The 16665-nt window shown below is 57.6% G+C and overlaps 6 protein-coding genes across 6 annotated transcripts; 3 read left to right on the top strand and 3 right to left on the bottom strand.

The window, feature by feature from the left end:
• Positions 1-645: 645 nt before the first annotated feature.
• SPRG_01472 (hypothetical protein) lies at positions 646-3470 on the bottom strand. Its single transcript, XM_012339682.1, has 15 exons — positions 3261-3470; positions 3125-3217; positions 2974-3078; positions 2811-2927; positions 2654-2752; positions 2215-2604; positions 2055-2171; positions 1870-2013; positions 1646-1822; positions 1495-1596; positions 1339-1440; positions 1175-1282; positions 986-1090; positions 840-938; positions 646-795 (listed from the first exon to the last, which is right to left on the bottom strand). The coding sequence occupies exons 11-14, from the start codon at positions 1341-1343 to the stop codon at positions 917-919; spliced, it is 240 nt and encodes a 79-aa protein (XP_012195072.1). The 5' UTR covers positions 1344-1440; positions 1495-1596; positions 1646-1822; positions 1870-2013; positions 2055-2171; positions 2215-2604; positions 2654-2752; positions 2811-2927; positions 2974-3078; positions 3125-3217; positions 3261-3470; the 3' UTR covers positions 646-795; positions 840-916.
• A 334-nt stretch (positions 3471-3804) lies between these two features.
• Positions 3805-9112, top strand: SPRG_22084 (hypothetical protein; the record flags this gene model as incomplete). The annotated part of the gene is made up of 20 exons (XM_012339958.1): positions 3805-4008; positions 4064-4156; positions 4202-4300; positions 4353-4472; positions 4511-4609; positions 4656-4778; positions 4835-5041; positions 5092-5208; positions 5256-5392; positions 5450-5492; positions 5557-5625; positions 5677-5778; positions 5832-5963; positions 6018-6167; positions 6216-6320; positions 6369-6467; positions 6513-6607; positions 6713-6938; positions 7003-8276; positions 8317-9112. 20 exons carry the CDS (start codon positions 3805-3807, stop codon positions 9110-9112), a joined length of 4290 nt encoding a protein of 1429 aa, XP_012195348.1.
• Positions 9113-9346: 234 nt separating this feature from the next.
• SPRG_01469 (hypothetical protein) lies at positions 9347-11188 on the bottom strand. The gene is made up of 2 exons (XM_012339681.1): positions 10116-11188; positions 9347-10054 (listed from the first exon to the last, which is right to left on the bottom strand). Exons 1-2 carry the CDS (start codon positions 11167-11169, stop codon positions 9441-9443), a joined length of 1668 nt encoding a protein of 555 aa, XP_012195071.1. The 5' UTR covers positions 11170-11188; the 3' UTR covers positions 9347-9440.
• A 409-nt stretch (positions 11189-11597) lies between these two features.
• On the top strand, positions 11598-12383 carry SPRG_01468 (hypothetical protein). Its single transcript, XM_012339680.1, has 4 exons — positions 11598-11923; positions 11967-12086; positions 12135-12239; positions 12305-12383. The coding sequence occupies exons 1-4, from the start codon at positions 11842-11844 to the stop codon at positions 12328-12330; spliced, it is 333 nt and encodes a 110-aa protein (XP_012195070.1). The 5' UTR covers positions 11598-11841; the 3' UTR covers positions 12331-12383.
• A 387-nt stretch (positions 12384-12770) lies between these two features.
• Positions 12771-14466, top strand: SPRG_01467 (hypothetical protein; the record flags this gene model as incomplete). The annotated part of the gene is made up of 12 exons (XM_012339679.1): positions 12771-12812; positions 12859-12888; positions 12938-13041; positions 13090-13175; positions 13220-13335; positions 13397-13455; positions 13505-13720; positions 13772-13825; positions 13897-13960; positions 14015-14103; positions 14157-14253; positions 14298-14466. The coding sequence occupies 12 exons, from the start codon at positions 12771-12773 to the stop codon at positions 14355-14357; spliced, it is 1017 nt and encodes a 338-aa protein (XP_012195069.1). The 3' UTR covers positions 14358-14466.
• A 252-nt stretch (positions 14467-14718) lies between these two features.
• On the bottom strand, positions 14719-16056 carry SPRG_01466 (hypothetical protein; the record flags this gene model as incomplete). Its single annotated transcript, XM_012339678.1, has 1 exon — positions 14719-16056. One exon carries the CDS (start codon positions 16054-16056, stop codon positions 14719-14721), a length of 1338 nt encoding a protein of 445 aa, XP_012195068.1.
• Between the last annotated feature and the right edge of the window lie 609 nt (positions 16057-16665).

Raw genomic sequence — 16665 nt, 5'->3', positions numbered from 1 at the left:
AGTCCGACAGCCACAAAGATGAGCGTTGAAAGACCAATGGTGTAGACGATCGGCTGCGGCGTGATATCGTTGGAGAGTAGAGACGACGTTGTCATGGCCACCAGCAAGAGCAGGTTCATGAGCAGCTGCTGGAGGTAGAGACGTCGGCCAAAGAGCATCCACTTGATCTCGAGGACGCGGCGAAAAGCGGGATGCTCGAGGCACGCTTGCTGCGTCGCGAATGTCTCGTTGGGGTCTTGGAGGTCCAAGGTCAAGACCGCGCGCAGCGGACTGTCTTTGGTACTCTTGCCATAGATGAGGTCCAGCTACACGTGGTGAGAGACGGCTGAGCATCTCATGGCCAAGGCGAGAGGAGGAAATGAAGCGCACCTTGGTAAAGACGGCTTCGTGCCGACGCAAGTCGACGCAGTCGTCCAAGAACGTAGGGCCGAGCGTCGCGTTGCAGCGGATGGCGCGCAGAAAGCTGTCATCTTTGAAGACGTCGTCGGTTGTCATTGTGATCATGCTCAGCGCGCGCTTGTTGCGAAACTCTTGCGAGTTGTCCCGAGCTCGCTCTTCCTTCTCAAGAAGCTCAAGGATTTGGCAGTGTTTGTCACTGATCTCGCCAGATACAACAGCGCGCAGTCTCTCGACGATGGGAATTCCGTCCTGGAGATTGTTGCGGTTAGGTGAGGGTTCGGTTACAAAGAGCGATGGTACCAGCTTGGGATCGAGGTCGGCGCGGTGCACAAGCAGCAACTCGACGATGGCCAGGTGGCCGTGAATGGCCGCATGAAGCAGCGCTGTGCAGTCGTTCTATGCGACACCGTTGAGATACATCATGATACGTGACGACGTACCGCGTCGACGAGGTCGATATCAACGTCTGCTGCTAAAAGCACTTCAGCGAGGCGCACGCAACCTTGCTTGGCGGCAGTCATGAGCGCCGTCTCTCTCGTCTACACCTCAATGATGAGACAACCGCTATGGGAACTGAGACGACGACCTTGGTTTGAGCGTCGACATCTGCGTTGTGCTGCCCCAGCAACTCCTCGATGACGTGTTTGGGTAGCTCTTTCTGGATCGCAACGTGCAGGGGTGTCTCGAGCGCCTACACATCTTGGATTCCACAAAGCGGCTAGAGATCATGCCACAACCTCGATGTGTCGCTCGGCCTCGTGCACATTGAGAAGACGGGCGAGATGGTAGCGGGGTACGCCTTCTCCAGTAGCCAGCTCTCATGTAGGAGCGTACGGCTCGGCTTGGCCCCGTCACACGTGTATGTTTGGAGGGCTCTTTGCGACTAGTTTAATGGCAGAGTATCTTGACGCATGTACAAGACTGAGCTATAGGACGTACGGCATCGAGTCGAATGCCGTGGTGCGCGCCGGCTCGTAAAAGCAGTCGCACACACGTGTCGTGGCCTCGAGAGCTCGCGATCGAGATGGCGCGCTCGTTCGACTAGCAAAACGTCTGTATATCGAACGAATACGAGCGTGGACGAGGAGGTAGTACGCGGTGCATCGGCGTGTTGACGTCCAGCTTGGATTGCTGCAGCAGCAGTGTCAAAAGTGCTTCGTGGCCAGCATAGCACACATGATAGAGCACTGTGTGACCCTAACGACGATGTCCGTGGGGACAGGAAACAGAGTTGTGAGATACGGACCTTGTCATCGTACTCGTTGATGCTGGTGATGTCGTTTTGAGCTTCGAGCCGACGCTCGAGCTCACTCCATTTACTCTCGTTGGCGAGCTTGACCAAACTGGTGTCGCTAATCTGGCTCGTCTCCAAGCAGCCGCCAGCACACGTGAGGGGCTGCGTGCCTTGGCGCGGTCCAGACGCCTACGTACGAAGCTTCACGCATGTCGTCGCCATCCATATCAGCTTACGCTGGCGATCAAGTCGAGCCCAAACATCTTCTCGCGTGTTAGGACGTGCATTGCGTGCAAAATGGCTGCGTTGGTCGCATCATCGGGGTTGGCCTTGCACACGAGGTCCTTCTCCAAGAGGCAGTCGAGCACATTTCGTCCGTTCTAGTAACACGATTCGAACGCTGCTTGACGTGTCGCAGTACCTTGTCTTGCAGCATCAGCGATGCACTCGAGCAGTGCGGGAGGAGAATCTCAAGAACTTGGGTCGGCGAGGCGCCGTCGATGGCGTCGGCCGCATGAATCAGCACCGTTTTACCATCCTACTATTGTCATATTTCACTCGGACTCGAGCAAGCAACGCACCTTGTCGGGAGCAGATAGGGCGGCGTCGATCGTCGTCATGGACTCTGCAGCATCGTCACCGTCGTCGTCGTTTTCGTTGACTTTTGGCGTTGTCGTCAGCATCGCTTCGAGCCAGGTGCGGACACCACTCACGTTGTTCGCGCGGGCCATGCAGTGCAGCGGAAACTCCCGTCGGAAGGCGTCTTCGCGATGTAACAAGTCGTAGAGTTGCGGGTTTTTCGTGACGCGCGAGGCATGCGCGATACCAAACCCAGAGTACGGCTTCTTGGCGCCTTCTTCTCGTACGTGCAAGTCGGCGCCATACGTGAAGAGGAGCAGGACGATCTGACGCTTGACCGCGTCGAGGCTGTAACAGCTCAAGAGCGTCGTCCGCAGCACCGTTCTGCCTAGCTACCAACAACTTATCATGCCACATGGATTCCATACAATTGCATAGTACATCGTCGACGGCGTGGACGTTGGCACCGGCGCGCAAGAGCAACTTCATGCCCCGAAGATTGGCCTGGTGGGTGGCGAAATGCAGTGGTGTCTGCCCCTCCTACACCAAATGTTGCTGGCATATTGCCCACACAAGCTTCAAGGAGGTTCGAATGTACGTGGCTGATTGCGTTGATAGCACCGCTCGGAAGCGGCTGCTGGAGTGCCCACGCGAGTACAGCGTTAGCGCTGTAATAGGCGGCAAGGACCAGGATAGGACAGACGTTTTCGGCCATCTACGGCATTGCTGTACGGACGCACTGCGCGTGGCTGTCGTCGTACCGGTGTGTGCTGTAATGGGATCCAGTGCGGGTTGGCCGCACACAATTGTTGCAGCGTGCGCAATTGCTTCTTTTCAATCGCTTCGTAGGCCGCCATGATCATGTACTAGACGCAAAGCGCTGAAGTCTTTCGCACGTCGAAGAGGTTGTACCTTGGGGACGTCGTGGACCTCTGGGCGGCCCAAAACGACGTGTACGATGTCTTCGTGTCCGAGAAGGGCGGCCATGCCCAAGACTGTCGCACCCTACAAACATGCCTAGTAGGAAACTCATTGTGGCTCTCCATACATCAAGCATCGCAGTGAGCTCGTCCAAAGGGACGACAGCCTTTTGTAGCCGCTGCAAAACCAGCGCCGTCTTGCCTTCACGGAGGAGTTGCGGCAGCGATTTGGTCGCATCGGCCGGATCGCCGCGTGGCAACACAGCCTCTCCGTCCGACTCGTGGTCCGTCTCGGAGATCAAGGACGCCGCACGAGCCTTCAGCTGCTTGGCCACCATACGTGTCTGTGATGGGGCAGCCAGAAGCTTTTTGTCGTAGAAATCCTCTCGAAGGTTTGGCGACTCGAACAAGAGAAGACGGGCGCCATGGCGTTTCAGCGTGGAAGCGCATGTCTCCTACGGGACCTTGCGAGGTACGAAAGGTACTCTTAAAGCCGTCAACCCATGGATGACGTGTAAACAGCCGAAACAATGTGGACAACTATGTCACTTTGCAGTTGCGGACTCGAGGCGGGGCAGCAGCGGCGTTGCTTCTTTGGATGCGGTCCGCATATTTATTCCAAGTGGAACAAGAAGGTTCTGCGACCGCATACTTTCAACACAATAAACCACGATGCACGCAAAGGCCCGCGCCGCGTCGCTCCTCTCCGAGACGGACCACGACGACTCGGATGCGGAGACTCTCTCCACGATGAGCGATCCGGTCGATGCGACCAAGAGCTTGGCGCAGTTACTCTCCGAGGGTAGAAAGGATCTCGTGCGGAAGCGGCTGCAGCTAGCAACCATCGACGCCAAGGAGCTCACGACACGCTTCGAGGTGCGAGCTGCCGTGAGACACGTCTATTCCTGTAGCACACACATTGGACTTGAAGGGCAAAACTGTTTTGAACCGTGCTGTCGCTGACGGACACGACGACGTCGTCAAGCTCGTGCTGGCGCGACCCGAGATGGATGCTACCGCTGCGGTACGCATTCTTCGATAGGTGGAATCGCCGTCGACATTTGGGTAGGCATTGATGGGACCGGTGTTCGTTGCCATCGGACACCACCGACTGGATATGGTCCAGCTCCTCGTCGCAGCGTGTCCGGCCTTGTTGACCGCATCGGCGGTGCGTGGCGATACGGGTTCAAAGGCTAAATGGCTTTAAACGACACGAGTAGAACATGAAAGGGGAGTTTGACGGCGATTCGATCGCACACTACGCTGTGCACAAGCGCGCGACGGCGGTGCTCACATGGCTGCTGGCGCAGAACCCGTCTTTTGTCCACGCGCGCAACAAGGTTTTTACTTTAACCAACAAGCTACAATCTGGCTCTAGAAAGACGAGACGCCGCTGCACGCCGCTGGCCGCAAATGCAACGTCAACGCGATCGCGATGCTCCTCCGCACCGGCGCCGACGCCAATGCCGTGGATACCGTACGCATCTCTCTGCCTCGCCGTCGCGCGTCAACCTCTTTTGAAGGGAGGCAACTCGGTGGTGCACACGTTTGTCATGCACAGGGACCTAGCGCTTGACGAGCACGACGCCGATCTCGACCGTCTTCTCCGTCTCTGCTGCAACGTGTCGCTCGATATCAAAAACAAGGTGGATCTCCTTTGGATGTACTAGTGCGATTACTACCGTACGCTGCTACACTTTAGTATGGCAAGGTCGCGGCCGACCTCGCTCCAACTCCCAACCTGCGGGCAAGGCTGGATCAAGAAAGTGCCTTTCGGTTGCAGTTCCCACTGCACTGTATGGCCCGCGCCAACGACGTCAGTGGCATTCAGAAATGGCTGTTGGAGATCTCGACGACGGCCGAGAACACGCGGCAGGCCGTGGAAGCAGCGCTCTCGGTTCAGGACATGGTGTCGACATGAGCTTGAGATGGAAAAAGCTGATGGCCACGTGATTTTAGGACGGAAAGACCGTGCTGATGCACGCGGTGGAAGCGCTCGATAGCAACGCGCCGATCCAAGTCGCTGACGTTCTTTCGCCCCACTGCACAAAGCAAATTCTGGCGCTGCAAGACAAGGTGTCCATTTCTTTATGGCCGCAACGATGACGTACGACGATGTATAGCGTGGACGCACTGTCGTCGAGGTGCTCTTGGAGAAGGATCTCGTGTGCAAGGAGAACGTCGACGGCATCACCAATACCGCCACGCTGCAAGTGCTGAAACACCTCGACAAGCAACTACCGCTCGACTACACCGCAATGTACCCTAGCCCTCATCACCCTGTGACGCGTCATAATGACGTTGTCGTTGCTTGTAGACCGCTGTGCCGCGCGCGGGGACGCCCCCGCGGACATGCGCCGGTACCTGCTTGGAGACGCGGTGGGCAGCCGACACGCTCCTGGCTAAACTCGCAGCCGAAAAAAGTGGGACGAGCTGCAGCAACGCCTCGAGGCGTCGCGCGATATCGCCACCATCAACGAAGCAGATGCCCACGTCGAAACAAACAAAACATCTGTGTGTCTTACGTGGCAGGATCTCGCGTAGGGGAATACTGCGTTGCATTATGCGTGCTACTTTGGCAACGACCGCATCTTGGCGCTGCTCTTGCAGCAGTCCAAAATTGAGATTGGTATTGAGACGTGCTCCGTAAGTCCGACTACGTCATTAGATGTGGATACTACTCGATCGATATTTGTTAGGCGGACGAATGGACGCCATTGCAGCTGATTCGACGCCCGCTGCATGTCGCTACCAGCAACAACCACGCTGCATGCGTGCGCCTACTCCTTCAAGCTGGCGCCCATCACGGCTTCCAGACCGACATCTCGGCGGTACAATAACCCAATGGCATGGTCCGTACTGTGTACAAAGAGCATTTTTGATAGGCTGATGTCCAAGTGCATCGGAGCGAGGCAAGCGAAAACGGACGTCTGTGCGAGGTCGTGCTGTGCGATAATTGGCTGCTGGAGCAAACCTACCCCGCGTTCTATCTCGTGCGACTTCTCGACGTCGACGAAGCGCTTCAGTGCATTCAGGTGGACGATGTTAGCTTCTTGATTCTAAACACTTGACTTCGAATGTAGGCCAAGAAGACACCGCTGCACGTCGCAATCGCAAAAGGACTATCTACGTCCATTTTAGAAGCACTCTTCTCTCAGTTTCGATCGAATGTGGATGCGCAGTCGACGGTAAAAAACCCTACACTCTGCAACCGTGGGGGACAAGTCATGTTGTAGGACGGAACCAGTGCACTTATGATAGCGGCAAAAGTCGGCAGCTTGGCCCACGTCCAGTACCTGTTGCAGCAAGAAGCTGACGTTGACCTCGTTGCCACGGTACACATTGCTCAAATGCACAGACCGTATGAGTGACCAAGATAGAACGACTGCACAGCACTACTTCATGCGGCCATTCACGGCCATTTGGCCATCGTCGAGTTGCTGCTTGTGCACCGCGCCGACCTCGATCCCAACTGGTATCATCGCTCTTTGTAACCGAACCCTCACCTAACCGCAACCAATCTCCAGGACGGAATTCCCATCGTCGAGAGACTGCGCGCTGTTGTATCTGGCGAAATCAGTGACAAACACTGCCAGATCCTTGAGCTTCTTGAGAAGGAAGAACGGGCTCGGGACAACTCGCAAGAGTTTCGCAACAAGCGCGCGCTGAGCATGATCACAATGACAACCGACGACGTCTTCAAAGATGACAGCTTTCTGCGCGCCATCCGCTGCAACGCGTCGCTCGGCCCTACGTTCTTGGACGACTGCGTCGACTTGCGTCGGCACGAAGCCGTCTTTAGCAAGGTGCGCTTCGTCTCCTCCTCTCGCCTTGGCCATGAGATGCTCAACGGTTTTTCACCACGTGTAGCTGGACCTCATCTATGGCAAGAGTACCAAAGACAGTCCGCTGCGCGCGGTCTTGACCTTGGACCTCCAAGACCCCAACGAGACATTCGCGACGCAGCAAGCGTGCCTCGAGCATCCCGCTTTTCGCCGCGTCCTCGAGATCAAGTGGATGCTCTTTGGCCGACGTCTCTACCTCCAGCAGCTGCTCATGAACCTGCTCTTGCTGGTGGCCATGACAACGTCGTCTCTACTCTCCAACGATATCACGCCGCAGCCGATCGTCTACACCATTGGTCTTTCAACGCTCATCTTTGTGGCTGTCGGACTCGTGGTCGTCCAGTGCCTTCGGCCGCGAGTGCTCGCGGCGTATGCTCGGTTCAGCGACACCAAGGCGCTATTTCATGGATGCCTCGTCCTCCTCACCGTCATCGGTACCGTCTTGCTCGTCGTACCAGTGCTCTACTCCAGTGACGCGCTGCGGATCACCGACTGGTTCACACCCATCAACAACGTCGTCTTGGCTCTCTCGACGCTCTACTTTATCCATATTGAGCTCCAAGAGATGCGCGTCAACATGAGCGACTACCTCGCGTCGACGATGAACCGCGTGCAGCTGATCAACTACGCCGTCATCTTGTGTCTGTTTGTTCCAATCCAAGTCGGCTGGATCCGAGTCAGTGACGACATTCAGGTCGGACTCGGCGCCACCCTCACGCTCGGTCTCTGGGTCTTGTCTCTTCAGTTCCTCGAAGTGGTTTCGTCGGCCAGCTATCTCTTGCCCATGATGTCGGACCTCTTGAGCGACATTTGGAACTTTTTCATTCTCTTTGGCGTCTTCCAACTGGGCTTGACGCTGACGTTCTACCAGCTCTTTCGAGGCCACGGCGACGACGCCTTTGGTAGTCTCGGTCAGTCGTTCATGACAACCTACTTTGTAGCGTTTGGCCAAGTCCCTCTGGACTCCCTCAGCGTCTTTTCTCCCTCTTTGGAGGACAATATGAGCTCGAGTCCTACCGCCATGTACACGGGTGTCGCTCTTCTCATGATGCTGCACTCGGCGATCGTGGTCGTCGTGCTACTCAACGTCTTGCTGGCGTTGATGAACCAGACCGTCACGGGGGGTCTCGAGAAGGCCAAGACACGAGCGCTGATGAGTTATGCACAGTGCATCTTGCGGCTCGAAGGCGCCATGCACCTCAACCAAGCCGAGACGATTGCGCTCACGCATGTCAAGGACACTTGTGGGAAGCGAACGCTGCATCCCATTTTTCGGAGAGTGTTTCTCGCACCAACCTCGTGCTGACACCAGACCAAGCTGAGACGCTGCAGCGAACAGGGCCAGTCGCGCGGCCTGGCTCGACCAGATGCAAACTCTGGACAAGGTCGTCATGGACCAGGTCGGGTTTGTGGTCGATGGTCTGGACCACGTCAGTCACTTTACCGATCTCAACGTCCGCGAAGTGTTTGCGCGTGAGTTTGACGTGCTGGCGACTGCTCAACAGCAGCTGTTGGGTGCAATCGAGGTGGCGCGACGCAGCCGCGGCCAGTTCAAGAAGGAGATCCTCGCCAAGCTCGAGAAGCGAACATCCAAGGATCTGCGGGAGCTTCAATCCCAGCTCCTTGATGTTTGGAACCGCAAGGGCACGAAAGAGCCGATGAGTGATGACATGCGGTGCCTCGTGCTTCACCACGTCGACAAGCTCGCGCACTCGGTGGCGAGCAAGGCCAAATTGCTACTTCTGGTGGGCACCAGTGGTGAGGCCGAGCCGATGAGTGACCACGACAAGTGTGCGATGCTCTATCAAGTCAACCAGCGTTCGACGTTGGAGGCGGTCCTGGCCATGTCGATTGATAAAATCTCGACGACGATGTCGCGTGTTTGCCTCGCCGATGCCGATGCGACGCGCGTGGAGCAGGAGAACGAAGCTCTTCGCCTCGAGCTAGTCGCACTCCGCGAAGCAATGGCCGACGACGCGGCGGCAACGTCGCAGCGAATGGAGTCGATGACGCAGCAGATGGAATCGATGGCCAAGCAGCTCGAAACGGTGCTCTTGCTGCTCAGCCGCTCACAGTCGCCCCGTAGACAACCCGTATCACCGACCGCCATGCTGCGCCGCCTCACTCGCCTCTAGTGTGCCACATGATACATAAATCGAGTTTTAGCCGGGACGTGTATTGTGGGTTGGTGGCTACGGGGCCCCATCAAAACGGGCCAGCGCTGAATGCCGCCGCCATCTCCAGCAGACACCACCGCCAACTGTTGTTGTTGGTCGAAGGCGCGAAAACTAGTGTACTTAATACGAGCCGCGTGTGGGTACCTACCTTCCTAGTTCCACGTATCAAGCGATTCTAGCTTTGATCATTTTTGCTTTACCATCAAATAAAGGTTTGATTACAGAAGTGACATAAATGATATAGTACGAGATAAATAGTTACAATGCAACAGACACCACAACGTCGTCAGGGGTGGCCATTGCCCATGAAAAAGTGCATGTTGCTCGTCCGATCCGGCGTGAAGCGCGTCTTGAGCACATACGGGACGACCTCGCTCATGGGTACGACGAGGTTGAGGTCGGCGATGTGGCAGCTCGGCGCGTCCCGGAAGAAGAAATCTTTAAACAAGTTCATGTGCGTCTTGGACTTGGCCGGCTTCTTGCCGTTCGCTCGGACCACATCGTGCTCGGCCATGTAGCGCTCTCTGGTCACGTTGGAGATGAGGATTTGGCCGCCGAGGCCTGCGTCGCCCACCTCGCGCGCCACGAGTTCGTTCAGGCCCGAGTACGTCATCTTGCCAGTGGTGGGGTGGATGCTCTGGATCATCTCGCCGTCGCCAAGGTGGACCGCCATGCGCACCCGCAGCCCGCGAAAGATGAGCCGCCCAAAGATATCCGTGACCGACTTGGCACTGCGGTACTCTTCGAGCTCTTTTGGCCACGGGAGCGCCATGAGTGCTTTCTGGACGCGGATGCACCACGAGACCGCGTCCGAGACGTTGTGGAAGGCGAGCTCAAACGCGTCGCCGGCCGTCGTGATCTCGTAGCCATTGTAGCTTGCGACGTGTTGCCGAATGCAGTCTATACAGAGTCGTCAAGGGTCCTCCATTTTTGACGTAAATTGCGTCGAGAGCAATCGTACCATCGTGGAGCGACTGGGCTTCGGTCATCGCATTCGGATTCCGGGACCAGAGATACGTCGAGCTCTCAATGTCCGTGTTGACAAAAACGGGCTCGAAGACGGGCGGCTGCGTCGGGTCGTGCTCGTCGCCCGACTCGAGGTCGCTGTGTCGGTTGCCCGATTGCAGGAGCTGCTCGTGCATCTCGCGCGGCAGCACGGGGCGCAAGATGCGGATGCAGCAGAGGACGCTACCGCCCATGCTGAACGCGTTGAAGAAGCCGCCCGTGTAGTAGATGCTGTTGGTCACGAAAAAGATCTCGCCGCCGGACGCGCCAAACGGCTCTTCGACGCCCATCTGCACCGCGAGCTCGTAGCCCCACGTCACAATGAGCGCCGGTAGAATCGTGAGCGTGTACACTGTCAGGAGCACCTTGATGCGGTACGCAATGTGGTCGGCGGCCGAGTCGATAAAGCCATGGCGCTTGCGGTTGAGCAGGTAGATTTGCACGATCGTGTAGAGCAAGTACAGCATCGCGACGGTCGCGCCGGCCGTGATGAGGTACGTGCTAAGGCGCAGCACGCGCTCGACCGCGCTGTCGTCGCCCGACAGGACGCAGCCCACGTAGACGGCAACGCACGCAAAGAAGGGCACGTAGACCGCGCGCTTGTAGTAGGTGATTTGCTGGCGCTCGCGGAGCTCAGAGCGGCTAATGGCCTTGGTCACGAGCCGGCGCATCTCGTACGCGGAGAGCACCATAAACGCGGACGTGAGCACCATGAAGAGGTCGCCGCCGATCGTGACGAGGCCTGTGATCACGCGGTTCGAGTCTGTGTACGTGCGCTCGCCCGCATTCGTCGATGGCACGCGGCCATACCCAAGGCCAATCGCGTAGAGCACGAGGCGGAAGCCGTGCCAGAAGCTGTCGCTGAAAAAGATCGAGTACGTGACAAACTGGACCGCCGAGTTGCGCGTGTAGCGGGCCTCGAAGGCCGCGAAGATGGTCACGACAGACGTCAGCAGCGAGATGCTGAGGATCACGACGTACGTGGTCATCTTGGTCACGTCGTCCGTCATCTCGGCGCAGGTCCACGCTGGTGCGAAAATAAAGCAGACCCACCTTGCACATATTCATATTGGTACCACCACTGAGCTTCGAAAATCGAAGGGGCACGATAGTTTAATAGGTTGCACGCGATTGTATACAAAACGTGCGTATAGATTAAAACATAGTATTTATGTTTTTATGGGACCCCTTCTTTTTTTGAAGAGGTCCCTCGTGGAGTCATGTTTCGCGTTCCGGGAAGAATCGCGATGTGTTTCTCAGTTCAGCACACCACGGTTCGGACTAGCGCACCCAAGTACTACGTACAACCATGCATGCACGTCATCAGGCGCCGTCGTCTCTGCGCATCGACGAGTACCCTTGGTACATGGCCGCCGGCAGCCCCACGCAAGGGTATTAATAGGAGGTCGATGGACGAAAAATAATTATTTTTGGCGGCAAGCGTGCAACCGCTGGCTCGACCCACGAGGCGTCGCACACGCTCGGGCAGTGGCCAGTGCTTCGTCCCAAGCGCCAGCGCAACGCACTGTACTGATGTTTGTTTGGTTTACGATCCCCGTTGCCCAGACGCGTGACACACGCGTACACTGTCTTTGGCCCCCACCCCCTACTGGTACTTTGAACGGGGTACCCCGGGGCACCACCATCACTTTGGTGGCCTCAACGACAACGACACGACCAGCATGGCGAGCCCCGACGACGTCCGCGAGCTCGCGCGCTACTTGAGCGAGAACGTTGCCGTGTACGTGGGCATGGAGCTCCAAGGTAGGCGTATGCCATGGACGCCGGTGGCGAACGAGGCGCGTAGGCTCAATGGAGCGCATGCAGCTGCTCGACAACGTGCTCCAGAAGCTCTGTGACAAGTACGATCGCATGAAGGCCGAGAGCGCCTCGATCGTCCAGTTTGCGGCGCAGATGAAGCAGAATGGTACTTGCCTCCTGCTGGCGTCCTGCTTTCTGTACGTCGATCGAGTAGAAAAGGTCCTCGCGGGCCACATGCAGAGCATTGACGACGTCGACGAAGAGCTCACTGAGCTCGAAGACATGGTCGATCAGTTGCAGCTCTACGCCGAGCGTCTCCGTACGTACATGACCATTGCACCATGCATGCTCATCGCGTCGTCGTGGACGATCGATCCTGTGTAGACAGCAAGTTTGCGACGATGGCTTAGCCTACAGGTGCTCTGCCAACGACCCATGTATGTCTGACAGTGCTGCGTTGCGTCTTGGCATCTACGTACACGCGGGCTCGCGTCAGCAGAGACCAGCATGGGCGCATCGCATGCAGCACCCAGCGCCGAGCACCGAGCACCGAGCAGAGAACCTTTACATCGCAGCCTCGTGATCGATGCATCGCCACCAACCATGCTCTGCCCACGCAAGCATGCTATACCCAGCGGTTCGAAGCAGTCGCCTTACTACCGGTCGTGCTGCGGCGCAACACAGCGCCAGCATTGTCTGGCCACCAGGCCCGCGCACCCAAGTAGCATGGAATGGTTGGGTGTATTTAGCGTTCGTGTGAGCTGACCTGTGAAAATGCATATGGCGTACAATGGCGGTTAGGCCAATCAGTCGACGCATAGAGTTTCGCGAGATCATCCGCAGGACCGGAATGCTGCGGCCGCTTCAACGGCTCGCGGGCCGCGCCTACGCGGTACGCATCGCCGCCTGCCGCAGCCGTTGGGCTCACCTCTGTCTAGTCGCACGCACATGTCGCCGCCTACGCCCACGTAGGCCAACTGACTCGTCGGCGCGCGCGTTCGCTCACGCCTGTCCTAGGCGCCAGCGTCTGCCGACGGCTGCCACGAGCGGCTGCTAGCCCTCAAGGCGCCTCTCACGCTGCCACCCCTGCCAACGTACGCAGACGCGCCGCTCGAACCAGCGTACGACGCTGTACACCACTCGTCAAAACCTGCACGCTCCATACTTAGGACCATCCATGCGACAGCGGTCGTGCATCCGCATGCGCGTCTCGGCGCCGGCGTCGAGATCGGCCCATTCTGCGTCATTGGCCCCGGTACGTCTCTTAGACGACGCGAGCGCCGCCCACGCGAGCGATAGATGTTGAGTTGCTCGAGCACGTTGTCGTCAAGGCCCACGTCGTCATTGACGGGCGCACGCGCATTGGAGCACACACCGTCATCCATCCGTTTGCGTCCATTGGCGGGACGCCACAGGTATTAAAACATCCTCATCCAGCGACTACGATCTTATGTTTCGACGATGCATGGAGGATAGGACAAGAAGCACGTGCGCGGTCTCTCGTCGCTGGAGATTGGCCACTCGTGCATCATTCGGTAGGCGCGTCGCTTCTCCATCCCACGTGTCTGCAGGCAGCCATGGTAGCGAGCACGTGACCATCAACACGGGCACGAACGACGGAACGACGCGGGTCGGCGACGGCTGCTGGATCCTCGCGTCGTCGCACATTGGCCACGACAGCTGCGTCGGCAACGGCGTCGTGCTCTCGAACGCCGTCTGTCTCGCCGGCCACGTGCGCATCGACGATTTCGCGATCGTCGGCGGCCAAGTCGGGATCAAGCAGTTTGTGCACATTGGCTCGTACGTGCGGTGTGCAATGACGCGCAGAGCGTCACGCAGCGTCATTCGTAGGCTCGCCATGATTGGTGGCCAAAGCGCTGTCGACGGCGATGTGCTCCCGTTTGGGTATGTCTACTACGTACCACCTCGTGGCTACGGTGAATGTTGAATGTTGATTCGCATGGGTGTCGGTATAGGCTAGCGTTTGGGAATCGAGCCAAGCTCACAGGAATCAACCTCGTGGGCCTCCGACGACGGAATGTACACTTTTTGTATCAATATACTCTCAAGGTACGATGACGCGTGGTTGTGTAGGTGCCGCGGCTCGAAATCAAACGGCTGCTGCAGACGTTCCGCTACATGTATGGTCTCTCGCACCACAATAAGTTTGCCCCGCCGTTGGCGTACGTAGTAGCCACCTGCCATCTTGATACATACTCTTGATACCTTGATACAGACTGCCGCACCACGATTGCATCGTAGCCCGTGCGAATGCCGCGCGAGTGCACTTTGCGTCGACGACCAATGTCGACATGCAGCGTCTCGAGGCTATGGTAGGCGCCGCGTTTTCCATTCTCGACATGACGTGGCAGCGTAGATGGCGTTTGTCGAGTCGTCGCCGGACCGCGTTCGGTCGGCACTGTGCATGCCAGCGTAAGCACACGCCAATGACATTCTGCCTTCTCGACATTTCGCGCTGGCTGTCAAAGCTGAGGAGAGCACATGTATATCGAGAATTGCAGCAGCCATACGCAGGCGCTCACCTCTTATCGTTTGTGTTCCAATGCAGCGCGATGCCACTGCTTTGGTTGGGGGTATATCTTGAAACAGCGACCGATGGCTAGCGGCAACATCACATCCACCGTACGCATCGGTGCGGGCATCGATGGGGCACGACATCGTAAATGAGCATGCGCAACATGAGCGTGCGAGGGCCAACGCCGTGGAAAAAGCCCGAACGCCTTCGGAACGAGTTGGATTAGGTTACGAGTTGAAGCTACACGCACCCATTTGTTTTGTCAATAGTCCTCATCCTCGTCTTCGTCCTCATCCTCGTCCTCATCCGCGTCCTCATCCTCGTTCATAGGCTGGTCCCAGTACGTCGCCAACATCCCGGGCAATGTCCCAGGCTCCGCCGCCATCACAGCAACAGGCTGAACCGCTCGCACTGTTGGTTGCATGGCTTCTTGTACCGCAAAGACGACCTTGTAGAGATCGATCTCAAGGTGCTCGATCGTTGGCGGCGCGCCTGCGAGGAGGTTGGCGTCGTCCAAGTAGAGCAGGTCTGCGATCGTAATGTGCAGCACGGGGCGGGCGACCGGATCGAGCTGCCACTCGAGGTGCCCCTGCGCGACCTCGTGAGCAATGTTGGCTTCAAAGTGTGGCATCGCATTCGCAGCGTCTTGTCCAATCACGCGAACGATGCTGGGCATAGCTTGGCGTGTCAGTGGCGCCGTGCCGATGCTGGCCACGTGCACAAGCTGCGGTGCATGCCCAGCCGCGCGGCTCAACATGACGACGATGGCGCCAAACTGGCGCGCGTTGCCACGCTGCGGGCCAAAGATCTTGATGCCAACCGCGGTCCGAAGAGATGGAATCAGTCGAAAGTACTCGACCAGCCACCGAACGGAGCGCGGAAAGCTGCGGTTGTTCTGCTCGAGCTCCACGACCATGCACGGTTCGGTGCACCGGCTGTCGCGAAACTTCTGGAAGACGGCCAAGTCGGGCACTCGCGTCTGTTCAGGCAGAATAAGGTCGAAGCCCGTACGAACCATCAAATGGTTTCCTCTCTGAGGAGTGATCAATTCCTTGAGCTCGTCGACTCCACGCTGATGCGGCTTTCCAATCGCACGGACAATGTAGACGGACGCCAGCGTCGTCGGGTCTGCTGCGTCGCCCTTAAACCGGCAGCTCCAAATGACGTTGAAGAGACGGTTGTCCAAGCCGTGCTTGAGCCAACGCACAAGAGGAACATTGCGCGCAATGAGAAGCTCGGGCGCGTCTTCATCTTGCGCGAGGTAGACTTTGGCAGCTGCCTCAAGGCCTTTGCGCGTGATGACACCGTCCATGACGCTGAACACCGGGGCTGGGACAGCGGCTGGCGGCATGGCGGCGTCAGCGGGCGGAGACGGGGCAGCGGCTGGCGGCATGGCGGCGTCAGTGGGCGGCGACGAGGCAGTGGGCGGCGACGAGGTCGTGGAGGCCGTCGGGGCGCTGGTCGACGTCGGGCTCGTTGACATCGCAAAATCGGATTTCTGTTTTTGCTGGCCGTTCGGCGTTGGCTGGCCCTTCTCCGAACGGCCATCCGGAATCGCACGCTTCTTGGGGTTGTTGCGTTGGCTCTTCTTGCGCCCCATCGAGTCGTCGTCGGGGCAAAGCAAGTTGGAAAGTGCAAACCAATTGGCAGCGCACGACGACGAAGGTCGATGGGCAAGGCGCTTGCTTTTAACGACAACTTGAATCGCGTCCAAAGCCGTGCCGACTCGTAGTTTGTATACGCTACCCTTTGCACTGCGATTAAAAACCCACGGCAAACATACTACACCATCGCCCACGTTGCAGTTGAACGAGGCCACAGAACGCACGGGTCTCGTCTGCGGCCAGCGAATCGAGTCTCTGCAGTGACGCGGCCGCTGATGGCACCCACGCCACTCGCAATACCACCATTGGTTTAGACACCTCGTCTCGACCAAGTTGAGGACGACGATGGCCCCTTGGAGCTAGCGAGAGACAACGATCTATCTTGCGCACTAGCTCTCGTACGAAGGCAGGGCATATGCGGTGGTTCCCTTGCGTTGCAAGTCCCCAATGGGGCGAATTGCAACAGTGTTGTGACAGCGGTCCTGCCGATCTTGGTACTTGATCTAAGTTCTCTCTCATAACTAATACGTATCTTATAGGCTTTTACAGGTGACCAATCTCTCCAGGAGCAAGAATGAAGGATCGCGCCCAGGAATCACTGCTCT

The sequence above is a fragment of the Saprolegnia parasitica genome, assembly GCF_000151545.1.
Source record: "Saprolegnia parasitica CBS 223.65 unplaced genomic scaffold supercont2.3, whole genome shotgun sequence".
NCBI classification, from domain to species: domain Eukaryota; phylum Oomycota; class Saprolegniomycetes; order Saprolegniales; family Saprolegniaceae; genus Saprolegnia; species Saprolegnia parasitica.
This window is presented reverse-complemented; position numbering and strand designations above follow the sequence as displayed.

Excerpts from the sequence above, each read along its gene's own strand:
- SPRG_01472 (XM_012339682.1), bottom strand. Across the intron at positions 1,091-1,174 it reads ACCCCGCTACCATCTCGCCC|GCGCTCGAGACACCCCTGCA; the intron begins GTCTTCTCAATG and ends CAAGATGTGTAG. Across the intron at positions 939-985 it reads ATGTCGACGCTCAAACCAAG|ACGAGAGAGACGGCGCTCAT; the intron begins GTCGTCGTCTCA and ends ATTGAGGTGTAG.
- SPRG_01468 (XM_012339680.1), top strand. The coding sequence starts at position 11,842 with ATGGCGAGCCCCGACGACGTCCGCGAGCTCGCGCGCTACTTGAGCGAG. Across the intron at positions 11,924-11,966 it reads CGTGGGCATGGAGCTCCAAG|GCTCAATGGAGCGCATGCAG; the intron begins GTAGGCGTATGC and ends CGAGGCGCGTAG. Across the intron at positions 12,087-12,134 it reads GGCGCAGATGAAGCAGAATG|AAAAGGTCCTCGCGGGCCAC; the intron begins GTACTTGCCTCC and ends TCGATCGAGTAG.
- SPRG_01469 (XM_012339681.1), bottom strand. The coding sequence starts at position 11,169 with ATGACGGACGACGTGACCAAGATGACCACGTACGTCGTGATCCTCAGC. Across the intron at positions 10,055-10,115 it reads AGCCCAGTCGCTCCACGATG|ACTGCATTCGGCAACACGTC; the intron begins GTACGATTGCTC and ends GACTCTGTATAG.